The sequence below is a fragment of the Nomia melanderi genome, chromosome 8 (genome assembly GCF_051020985.1).
Source record: "Nomia melanderi isolate GNS246 chromosome 8, iyNomMela1, whole genome shotgun sequence".
Taxonomy (NCBI): Eukaryota; Metazoa; Arthropoda; class Insecta; order Hymenoptera; family Halictidae; genus Nomia; species Nomia melanderi.
The window spans coordinates 5,967,541-5,980,916 of NC_135006.1; the positions used below are offsets into that span (position 1 = coordinate 5,967,541).

Genomic DNA, 13,376 nt, shown 5'->3' on the forward strand with positions numbered 1-13,376 from the left:
AAGGAAAATTGTACAAAATGAAGTGCGCAGACGGTAAAAGAATTTGAAATCGGATACATAAATAATAGAAAACATAGTTTAAAATAAAATGATGCTTTTCAAACAATTCAAATAATTTATTTTTTATTTTATCTCCCAGGTCATATGCACGAGGAAAAGTAATTTAATCATGCGATATATAGCTCGTTGTACAACAAATTTTTACTGCTTCATGGCAATTGCTTCTGCTTCACGTTTCAATTGAAAAAACATCGAGGTTAATTTATTTCGTTTTGTATAACGCCACTATACTTTTTCACAATATATTACAGACGCGACAAGTACTTTCATTTGCATCGAACGTTATACAAAAACATTACCTTTCAAAAGTGTGGATATTGTGTTACATGAAATTGTAAAAAGAATAAAATTAAGGATCGTTATTACAATCAAATGATTATACCACGTGAAAACTTATGAATATCATATGTATATAATAAAGTCAATTTAATGGTTCTTAATGATTTCTAAGTGAATGTTGAGCACTTTCCTTATTCATTTTTTGAAATATTTTTTACCTATAATTTACCATTCGGTTTTAAATTTTCTTTCTTTTATGAGCGTGATTAAAAACAACATTTTTTAAAATGAAAATTGTCAAAGGATATGACTGCTTCCAAGTTTTTGAACTGTAATGTACATTCATGTATAAATGAAACTTTGAATGTGACCTTTAAATGAGTATTTCATACATATTGAAGTGAAACGAGTATTCAGCATGATTAATTTTTTATGAAACTTTTTCCGCTTTTTGAAATATGTAATTTTTAACTAAAAGTTAAATTTAATGTAACATAATAAAAATTAATGAGGGGGCCCTAGACTCAATGTTCCCTTAATGTTCAATCAGAATGTAATTTAATATAAAGAATAAAATTAAACTGTAAAATATAAATTTTATTAATATTATTGGTTTCTAATTAATATTACATTATGATTAAAAAATAAATCCTATTATTTATTATTTTACACGAAACTTTCAATGAAAAACATAAATTTCCACTTGGACTACGATTTTCAAAATTTAATTATCTTATTCAATTAACTATTATCCTTAATCAGTCTAAATTACACAATCTCGTTCCACAGGTACCAAACAATCGAACGATCGCTACAACCTACAACGCTTTATCAAACTTCACCAAACAACAACAAGCTTTCAAAAATTCCCAGATAAATAACAAGCTCATTACAGAGAACGTCAGGCGAAAGTCTCGTTAATAAATTTCCCGACATTAATCATCCAATCCATTAACTATAGTAGCTTCAAAATAAGCTAACGAAGTGTCGACGAAGCCCGCTAAACAAGAGAACAGCATTAATATCCCAATCCGGGGTATCCGTAGAATGAATTCCGGGAACTTCGCGAGTTTGTTCAGACGAAATTATCATGAACAATCGAGCGTTTTAACAAGTTTCGTATCTTGCGTAACAAAAATGAAATTATCTTCACGTGTGTTCGTATTTAAACTCGCAACGCGTGCTGTAAGCTGTAGGAAGTTAACGCGATTGTTTATCTCGAATTTTATATACACTTTCTGAAAACGATCTGTTGCATTTAACATTAGGTTTACGGATGTTTATTGTACGGTTCATGCTATTGTTCTTAGAACAACTGATGAACGAAGAAGAATTGCATGTTTATCTGAACAAATAAATAAATTACCCTTGGAAGAATTAGCATCACTTTAATTTTAAGATAACGTATATACTCGAAGAACGCGGTTAACTAGTTAAGATGAACGCGTGCCCCGAGCCCCGTGTAGCGAGGTAATTGCTAAGGCGTGTAAAATGAATTAAACGAATTTTGTAATCCATTATGAAGCTCGCGCGCAATATTAGACGGCGGGATGCTTTAATTAACCATGGGAACCCGGTCGTGCTAAGTATTACGAAAATTTTAATAAAACCGTGCCACAAACGCGACGCCTGGACTCCAACCGACCCAGTTCCATTATGGCAGCCGGGCATGAATTAGGGTAGAATTAGCTGCGCGAGAGTACCGGGAGGAGGGAGATCGATAAACAACCGGTACGAGTATAATATCGCGACTGAATTTCCTTAATCGACCGGACTATGGACGACTTTCGCTGCCATCCCCGACACAGGGGTACATTTTACTGATTACACTGGCCGCGGCCACGTTAGCTTCTATGGGCGTGGTTCGACCCGTTCATCCCTCACTGCCCCGGCCATCTGTCTTTAAACAGGGCGATTCGAATTTAATGCTGTCGCGGTTGTTGGCGTTGTTTGGAGGCGCGATGGACATTGTTGCGGATTACTTGCACTGTGATAAGTTGCGTTATTAATCCTTCGCGGACGAGAATTTTTAAACTGCCGAAAATCTTTGTCAGGAAACAGCTGTGGCATGCATTGAGGTTTTACATGCTAGGAAAAAGAAAATGATATATTTTATGTTAATAATTAAATTATTCACTTGTAGCTTTCGAATTTAGGTATGAAAGATCGAAATCTCCGTTATGGGGGTATTCGACCAGAAAAAGTAATGAAGAAAATTGGATGGTTTCGAATGATCTGATAGGTTTAAAACTTCAATGTGTAGTATGTGTTTAAATATCCGCGATATGTACATAACTAACGAACAGAAACCTATTGAACTCCTGTTCAATAGAAATCCAGCACAATTATTTGCTTGTTTTCAAGAGCCAATAGCACAGAAACCATATTAATCCATTCTCCTATAATATCGAGTCAGATTCGCGATGAAAATTTTCAACTAAATTAGACAAATCTAAACATTGTTTATTTATTTTTCGTATAAATGAAATATTACATATCTACGACCAATCTTAACTTCTACAGTAAATGCAAACACAGAATAATCATCGAAATCTTTTGTTTTTCTACTAAATAATTAACAAGAAAGTACTTTCATCAAGCACAGTTGTGAAAGAAGTCATAGGACAAGCGGTTAAACATATCCAAACATATTTACATTACCAACGCAATGCATAAACTCACACGGAAAGGCGCGCAAAGGTCTTCTCGATTGGAAATCATCGAATCAAAACGGTAAAAATTAATTGAGTTCCGCGCAAAGTTCGGCAGCTGTTTTCACGCTCCATTTGGGAGCGTAATTCGATACGGCTGTCGCTCTCGAAGCATCGAAAGTAATATTCTCCTTTTCCGACGCAAACACCGGAAAATCCTCTTTGACGTTTTCCCGTCTTTCAGGCGCGCGAGCAAGTCGGATATTTCCCTCTTCGTGCTCTTCCCTTTTTTTTCTCTGCCTCCACCCTCTATTCCTCTCCGTCCCTCTCTAGCACTACCAACAAAACGCATACACGCGTCCCGTTGTTAACTACAGTGCTCTGTTTTAATCACGCCGGCACTTACTCGTCTCGGTTTTATTTCAAGCTACCACCCGGGGTTTTCGCGACACGCGGGTCGACGTTACCTTTGTCCCCGCCTTTTCCACCCTTCACCCTCACTCCTCGCGACTATTCCGTCTCTTCTTCGCCGTCTTCCATCCCCCGACCATCATTTACCTTCGTTTTTTTCCTCCCTATTTTACAAATGAGACACAATGACGTCGAAACGAAGCCATCCATCCTTTTGTTCGCGCTCTGGTCTAAGGTAAGTCAATTCTGTTCTCTTCCCGATCCCCTTTTCCGATACAATTGGCGATTATGTCTTTCTTCCTTTTTTTCTTCTTTTTTCCCCCTTTTGCCTCGCTACACCTTTTATGATAATTTCTTTGTTTTAGCTTCGATAGACGCGCATTCTCCTTCGGACGGTCTATCGTTTCTGGTATCTGCGAATGCCATGATTCAGGGGCACTCGTGATGACAGCAGAATGTTTGGACTGTTCTTTGGATTCTGTTAAGGGGAAGATTTTCATCCTAAAGATTTTGTGTTTGATTAGTAAATTTTAGTGAATTTTGCGAATCTAATGGTGAATGTGTTTTGTTATAAAGGTTATGGACATTTGAGATTTCGTTTAATTGAATAAAGAAATACATGTTGACTGTGGTATGAATTGAATCAATAGAATTAGAACAGGTAATTCATTTTCGTCGATTAATCTGTTTCGCGGCCTTAGGGGTTAATTACTCAATCACTTTTTAGTGACTTCTCGGCGGTCATTTTAAATGAAATTGTTTGCGAAATTATTTAGTGTCATCACGTTTTAATGTTATAGACCGTGTCAATCAGTACATTAAACATTCAAAATAAGGCAAACAATTTTCGAAGGTGATAAAGAAATGAAGGTGTTAACGGAATCGCTGAAGTTCAACTCCTCTCAATTTCTTTCCCCGGAACTCGCGGGGCGCACTTGTAAAATTAAATTCTCGCTCAGCAGGAAAGCGATTAAATTTGTTATTTATGCAGTTAATTTCTTCTCTTCGAACAAACATCTCGCCTGCCTTTCCGTTTTCTCTTATTCTCGCGAAATTTTTCTCCTCCATCGGAGCTAATGTTTCGCAGGTGTACCGGTACTGCATTTAAAATTCCAGGAAAACGGAAAAGCTCTCGTAAATTTACGAACTTCTTAATTGGCTTATTTTATGTATCGAGTGGAAAACATTGCTTGGCCTTAAAAGTTTTGTTCTTTCCACTTTCCCGAACTCGCTTGCACCATTATTTCTTAGCAGCGTCGGGACACTTCTAGAGGACACTCTGTGAATTAATGGTATTAATTATAGAACGCATCGTTCGACGACCGACGGGTATAATACTGTAATTACGTGATCGCACGTTAATATAATTTTGTTACGCCTGCGTGTTTTAACCAGGATTTGAAAACAGTTATGATATTAGTTTTGGTTGTCGAAACAGTTTTGAAGAACCGAAATAAAGTCGTGACTGTTATTCAGTACAGTGAACATTAGATAAATACAACACTTAACGGGACCGGAAGGTTGCAATTATGAAGAGGTAGAATCAAATCCACCTCAAGAAATGAAGATTTTAGCATGACGGACGGAGAAAAGGACGACGCGAATTAAGGGAAAAGAAAGGCTGAGAGTCGAAGCATTCGGCAACATTAAAAGCTCGCGATGAGCTTGAGATTTTTAACTCAAAAATCAAACTTTTTTATTTTCGACTTTTGATGAATGAAACTTTCACCGTCATGTTTGTTATGTCTTTCCATTAAAACGACACCAAACACGATATAATTATGATCATAATTGTTTGTATAATAAGCGATTAAAATTTCGAATATGGAAGAGGACTGAGAATAAAAAAAAGAAACGTTGAAATCGTTGAGTTCGACAACAGTCGGATCATGTTATAACATTCAACCGCTGCCAGTCGTCGAGGACTATGACGCAGTAAAAGGAACCTAGTGAGGATATGGTGGTAATGACAATGTTGCAATTATCCAATGTTCACTGTATATCGATTTCGGTTCCGGTGATTGAAAACCGATATTATATCGGTTCTATAAGTGTTACCTTTCGGTTCTGCATTTCGGTTCTGTATTGAAGTTCTGCATTACTTTCAGAAAAGTCAATAACAGTTATGACTTTACTTCGGTTCTCCATAACTATTTCGGTCGGAACCGATAACAGTTTCAAACAGTTTTTTTCGGAACCATTTCAATCCTTGGTTTTAACGTTGACTTTTTTCATCGCATTGATGGAGAAATTTAATTCGAAAGAAAATCGATTATCGATAATAATCTCAGTTAAATAAAAATAATATAAGAAGATTGTGAAACATTGTCAGTATTACTTCTATTTTAACTTATATAACTGAAACTTATACAACTAAAACAGCCGAAAGTTTAACACGATTAATATATAATCCTCATAAAAATCTCGATTTCTTATAACGCGAATTCATACAACGCGTACGGTATTAACCGCGTTATACAGGAGTTTACTGTAGATTTATAAAATACGAATATTATTAATTCTTCCTTCAGATAACAAAGGAAGTATTACTCCCCGATGATGAACGTTTCCTCTCCAAGAGCGAGCGTAATAAAAACAGAATTCCATTTTCTTGTAGGAAATTATTGTAGTATCGTAGTTTTAAAACAGTGGGGCAGCGAATATTCTGAGGGCCATAAAAGAGAAAAGGACTCATGGAGACCAGACCCAAGGTTTGATGGGTTTTCCCGAGGGATGCGTAAGCAAGGATGATGAGTGCGTGGTAGTGAGAGTAGGGTGTGTTTGAGAATTTGTTGGAAGTGTGAGTAAGAAGAATGCTTGTGGGAGAGAGAATGATTTTTAAGTGCGGATGGCGGGAAATTTAGAGAGACAGATTTGCGTTGACCTGAAAAGTGAAAAGACCTGTACACTGTGAGCCATATCGTTTCTATTTATTTGTATTTTATTCAATTAACTATTCCTATGTTTTTTTAAAGTAAAACATATTTAAATTCCATTAATATCACATTATTAATGGCGGAGTAGCCGCGAAAGAAATCGCGAGGCGCGTGGGTTCGAAGCGGAAGGAAAAACAGGAACGTCAGAGAGTGAGGAGGCTGGTAATTAACGTCATAAAATTCGCAGCCCGTCGGCCGCCCGGTCGGTGTCTCGAGGAACGATCGCGGGGAGCCCGGTTCCTGTAGGTTTGTCATTAAACGGACGATTTCCCTGGGAAGCAACGTTTTCGCGGCGTCGCTTCGCGGATGGAATTGCATGCTGGTGAATAACGACGACGTCGGATCCGCGGCGAGGCAAGAATACGCGGTAACGTCGGTGAAAAGATTCGCCCGTCTTTCTAAAGACGTCATCCGACTCGGAATTTAAAGGGAAACGTTTGGGGGAATGCGACCCTTATTTCAGTGAAAGAAAAATCGTGTCAAGGAAAGGCAATTGTCGGCGGTGCGTTCATATTGGAATTGCTGGTCGTAGATATTAGTTTGGTTACTATGAGAATGCGGTATTTTCGGATAAAAGTTTGTCTACTTTCTTTCAGATTTCTGGTTTTAGTTTACTATTTTGTCAAGGTGAATCGTGTATGATGAATGTAAAGAATAAGTAAAATTAGAGTTTTGTTTTGTTGCTTGGGTGAGTAATGGGAAGAGAATGGAGAGTAAAGGAGATTCAGTTGAGGGTAGAAATATATAGTAATTAGTAGAATAGTAGAGTAGGAGAATAACAGAGTAGATGGAAGTAGAGTAGTAGAGTAGTAGAGTAATAGAATGGTAGAATAATAGAGTGAAAAGTAGAGAGTAGTAGAGTAGTAGAGTAGTAGAGTAGTAGAGTAACAGAATAATAAAGTAGAGAGTTGTAGAATAACAAAATAACAAAGTAGAGAGTAGTAGAGTAGTAGATTAGCAAAATAACAGAGTAGGGAATAGTAGAGTAGAGGAGTCACAGAATAACAAAGTAGAGAGTAGTAAAGTACGGAGTAAGTATACTCTTAACATTTCATCACTGGATTAATGCGTCAAGCTTATGCAACATCACATTTTTAAAGATTGAGTTACAGTAATGTTATTCAGAGTTTTATGAACCTCACACAATTTTCTTCTACCCCTTGACGCTAAGCTAAATTCATACATTTCGAAAAATTGTATAAATCCTAATTCAAAAGAAATAACTTTTGTTTATTACATTTGTCACAAACCGAAAGTGAATTTGACAAAAATCAATTGTACACGATCGCAATCCGCTTGCTTCAACACAGTCGTAAGGGTAAAGCGGTGACCTTACCTTCGATCTGCCCTCCACACGTTTCTCTTGATTCAGCTGGATCCAAGCGTCCCATCGGTGCCTGTAGACAGTCAACGTGTTCCATTCGTTGAGCTTGACAGTTTGCGTACTTCTAACAGTGCCGACTCCACTGCCACAATCGAACCTGCGAACAAATATCAACATCACGTCAACTTTCTTCACTCAGGTCATCCAAGAACTTCGATTATTCCGCTGTGTATTTATGTTTACGTATATATAACGTGTCTGATCGTAAAATCAAACGAAGGACGCATTGCAAATTTTAATTACATCTTCCTTTAAAATTTTTGTAATAAAAATTTTCGGTACTCTATATCCGATGGAAATGTCCAGCATAGCTTTAAAATTCGTTCAAACATGCTTAGTCGTTTACAGCACTCGAAGAAGAAATATTATTCCATTTGAAGGAACTTGTACAATCATTTTCATTGAAATAAGATATTCATATAGTTTCTACAGTTAATGTAAAAGTAACTTATAAGACTCTTTTAATTTAATCCTTTTAAAATTGAAAGCTTAAAATGAATACTTTAATTATCCAACTAGCGGGAGATTGATATACAGTTTTCTTCTATTCTAATATTTAAGACTTCAATACATAATTCAGTTTCTTATAGAAACAAGATTTTTTAGAAATCTAAAAAATTCTCCTTCGCAAAGGATTAATAATAAATATCACAATCTTGTCGATACCCATTTAGTGACTCCACTACTAATTCCCTTATGTTCTTCTTCGGTTTGTTTTGCCCCCGCGCCGAAAACAATTCTGCAAGGCAGGAAAGACAGAAAGTTCCGCGTGAGACGTGCTCAACCACCGCGCCAAGGGTCGGATCCTAAGTTGCGGCAATTATCACTGTCGGGGGTAAACGACATGGTAATGAGAAATTTTAACGAGTTGCGTCGAGTGCACCGTAAATCCTACGCAGTCGAAGTACGTAATTAATAGCACGCCGCCAGTGGCACGTGTGCTGTCTGCAAGTTTTCTGCCGCGTTGCACCATGCGAATCGAAAACTTCCTTTCGACATCTTTCTCGTAATCTATTAATCTCGACAAGAATTCGTGGTGAGTTGTTACAACTTGAAGCTCGGAATATCCTTTCAGTTTGGAATTATCGATCAATGATAAATTACTAAATACTATCATATAAATGATAATATAAATGAATATAAATATAAATACAATTTCATTATTAATAAATAATCGTTTACCATTACTTTTTTACCAAACATATTTATAACGGAATATAAAATAATAGTTATAGAATATTTTTTATTAATTAAATTACTTTAAATTAGCTTAAAATTCTTGAAATTTTTGAATATGCAGGTAAAACTTATGGTTAGGTTGGATTTTGTTTAATATTAACGTTTTTATATTACATTTTATTCGTACTTTTTGATTTAAAAAATTTGAATTTTTTTAATATTCAAATTTGAATAGCAATCGTCTTTATTCAATTTCGATATTTTGATAAATTTATTATTTTCGCTTCAACTGATCTATGTAGTTTCATTTTCTAGTGCTTCCAAAGACTGAACTTCCCGTAAGTACTCAAGATTACCCAAGTTCATACTTTTAAGCTCTTCGATCTTCGATCTTCGAGTGAATAACCATCTATATTCACTCATCAATTTTCAGCGTCCAATCTTCAATCTTTGAGTTTGAAAATTCGAACGTCCGGGTTCTCTTATACTTTGCAGTTTGCAAGTTTTGATCGCCGATCTTTTCATCTTCACTTTTTGATAGTTTCGAATTATATTATGCAAGGATATTTATAATACATAAAGAATCATAAATGTAATTGTTAAAAATTCATTAAATAATAAATGAATTGTAAATTTGACTAGAATAATCAAATCCTAAGAATTCGTCACTGTTCTGTTTTGTCTTATTAATATAAATATTATTAACTCACATTTTAACTCTTAACAATTGAAGTATGATTCTTCAGAGATCAATGATTAACAACCGATGATTTTTCAAGAAACTTCTTAACGGCAATACCAATTATAAATATGAATCAGTAAATCACCTAGTTTAACATAATCTAACGATTTTTCTCAAGAACATTATATATAAGAAAATAATGAAACTTTCTGATACAGTACATTCATTTAAGCCTATTTACTCTTTGCATTAGATAAACGCCTCGTATTCACCGCTCGATTTGATATATAAAAATTACAGAGTTTGATATTTAATATTAAGCTTTTGTATAATGCATCAGTACATGAAACATTAAATATCTATGTTCCTTAATTTACGTATGTTTTCTCTTTAACTCGGTTTACAAAAATATCGTCCAAATCTCATTGGAGGATGTTCAATATTTCTAATGTAAACGTACCACGCCCGGTCAAGTGACCGATACTTCCAAATTAAAAAATGCATCTATAGTTTTCTTTTCTCGTTAAAAGCAAATAAAAATATATAATCGGTTTCTTATCACCGAAAAGTTATTTTGTGCATTGTCTCCATATTAAATTAACCATCACCTATATTCTTGTCGCAAAAATATTATCGGTAGCTAAAGTGCGTTTAGTGTTAATAGGCTCTCGTTAAGTAAAGTGTGAATATAATAAATGCAACATTGTAACGAAATATAGTTATCATTGTTTCAGCATACAATAAAAGGATTATAATTGAATAATAAACTCGGAAAAGTATTTATTGGTCGATGTTATTGCGTGAAGGTTTCGCGTGTTTCGCTCAAGAGGTTACGGTTCTGGCGGAGTCCCATTTTTCGGGGAGACCAAGCGAAATAATTAAGAGCTCCCCAGGGCGTATCACAAGACGCGACCTTGACCTTCTTCCAGCCACACTTTTCCGCAATCGCGGCTACGTTGTATGTAACTGCACTTGACATTTCCACGACGTCGATGTTACACAATGCGACTGGAATAAAGTCACGTTCTGGAGCTTAATAAAGCTCCGTTGCGAGTAACCAGCTACGACTGTTGCAGATTCGATAATGAGCGCAACGTCTGATAGACCGGGTTCTTCCTTTTGTCCTTCCCGCAGCGAGGAAGACAAAACGAAACTTGTTTCGGATCAGCCTTGTATTGTAGAATTTGGCGAAATTACAGGAAAAAGTGTTTGTAACTAAAATGTTAAATGAATGTAAATATAAATGAATATAAATATAGATATAAACGATAAAGATGAATATAAATATGAATATAACCGATAACGTAAATGAATATAAATATAAATGACAATATAAAGGAATATAGAACATTATATGAAAATATTAAAGTATCTAAAATGTTCAATGTTGCAAAGTTTAAATAAAATAAAATGTTTAATAGAAGAAAAATAAAAGAAATGTTCTTATTTTAATGATGTTAAATGTAAAGTGAAATATTTTAATCTTGTAATGTTCAATGCTGTCAATGTTTTAAATATGTAACTGTATACTTGTAACATTTTTCGGTAGTAAGTGTAAATTGAGGACATCCACTTTAATTTAACTGATATTCAAGTTCTTGTTTCTGGAACATGTTTTGCATGGAGAGCTTTTTAATTACTTTTTCATACAGTGATAATTACTGCGGTAATAATTAGTGAATCCATGAAATTAATCTATAATAATAATTGAATTGCTTAAATAATATTATAATCATTGTGTAAGGAGGAAATATGGTTGGATCGATAACTCGGTTTTGCGAGAACTTATTTAATTTTCAAATCACAGCGCAATCCGTAAGAGTTAGTAAAAATTATTGCACGAAGGAACGTTCTTTAGAAATTAATCGCCTTAAAGAGAAAATACGACTGCATCTGTAACGGAGATTTATAGATCTTTAAATCACGGGCAAGCGAGAAGTGATTTAAAGAATTCATTGAATTTGTTAGCAGCTATATATTACCACGGGAACAGTAAATTTTTGTTAACTCGATGAAATATAATTGAATAAACGCAGGAAAATTGGCTCAAGCGAATCACTTTTCAATGAACTAATTTCCTTGCTGAAATTTATATTCTAATAAAATAACTTCGACCTTTTCAAACTTATCTTTTTTAAATGCACGACCCGACGTTTTTATCGCAAATAAAATTGACATTATAAAATTTAAGTGTTGATTCTGTGGTCAATTTTTCTCGATTCAAAGAGATTATAATATTAATAATAATAACAATAGTAATAATAATATGTTTACATAACACAATAGTGAAAGAAGAACAGATTAGCATTTTCTATTCCTCGTTTCAAACCATTACATTTTTTTAACAGAAGTCTTAAACCCTTATGATATGTAGATCACCGATGAAACAGCAAAGAAGACAGCAATGTAAGACCACGATTCCTTTAACGCTGTATTTTTTGGCCAGATTTCAAGATACAATTTCTATTTCTATCCGATTTCGGATCACTGGATATTATCTTCCGTTCAGAACACAGCCGTACAAATATCTATAATGCGGACACTGGTGTACCGTGAAAGTGATTCTTCAACTTGTCTGTGAGTGCTCAAATATATAACGTAAAATAATGAAACATAATATAACTGCATACTAAAAAATGTCTTTATTAATTAGCTAAAGGAGCAAGGTCTTCTGAATTCACACTAGATCTATATTTATTACTTTAATTATGAAATATTCATGAAAAGGGAAACCATGCTTCATATTGATTAAAAATAAATGAATAATTACGATAATTGCCAAATATTAATAAAAAGAAAATAATATTTCATTTCGACTAAAAAAAACGTATGATTATTTTAACTGTCGAATATCAATAAGAAGAATATAATAATATTTATAAAGAATATAAGAATATTTCGTTTCGGTTAAAGGAACGAACAATTACTTCAACTACGAAATTTTAATAAGAACGAAATAATATTCAATCTCGACTGAAAGTAGGCGGATAGCTTTAATTAAAAAATATTAGTAATTAGAAAATAACATTCCATTTCGACCGGAAATAAGCGAAGACATTCCATTTCGGTCGTAATTATTTTACTGTTAATTATTACAAAGCATTAATAAGAAGAGAATTATAGATATTCCATTTAGACTGAACTTTACTTTCAATTAGAATACGTCACGTGTCTCATTCCAGAATATAAGGAAAGGGGTTAATTGAAGAAAAGACTACTTGAATTGAGTACGTAAGGCAGTAAACTCGAATGCTCCGAGATTTCGTTTCACCGTTGAGAACGAACGGCAACTGGCACGTGTTATACGGGACAGTATAACGAAGACGCAACCCTTTCAGAATCGCTCGCGCAAAGATTTCGCTTTTTATTCCCCAAGTTCTTGCTGTTCATAGTCAGTGGAAAAGATGCTTAGACGTTCCGCGAGATTGTCGCATAATGGACTCCACCGTGCAAACGTAATCGTTGACGAGAGTTCGCTTTAGAATCACTGATTTGAATCGAGCCCCTCAAAAGCTTCTAACTTGTTATCTTCTAATGACTAACTCTAGTTGTTTGTTACTTATTATAAGATTAACAGTTGTTGGTTGACTGTGGAGCTTCGTGCATTTATAGAGCGTACAATACGCAGCGGGTCTCGTTTATCTTGCATTTCGAAATGGTTCTGTTATCTTTCGTGATAAAGAAGTTTCGAATAAAATTTGATTAACGAGGGAATATTTTATGGTAATTGCGTTTTGAATCAAGATCATGTTTCTGGATATTTCAAGATCATTTATGTTTTTCTGTTAAATAGA

At 34.6% G+C, this 13,376-nt stretch overlaps 1 protein-coding gene across 6 annotated transcripts in view; it reads right to left on the reverse strand.

Moving 5' to 3' along the window:
* The window catches only part of LOC116426547 (pikachurin), a 294,970-nt gene that overhangs the window by 59,014 nt on the left and 222,580 nt on the right, over positions 1-13,376 (reverse strand). For all 6 annotated transcript variants that reach the window (XM_031975636.2, XM_031975635.2, XM_076370219.1 and 3 more), the window contains one exon: positions 7,674-7,818. In XM_031975636.2, coding sequence (XP_031831496.1) covers positions 7,674-7,818 — 145 coding nt within the window. The remainder of the gene's footprint in view (positions 1-7,673; positions 7,819-13,376) is intronic.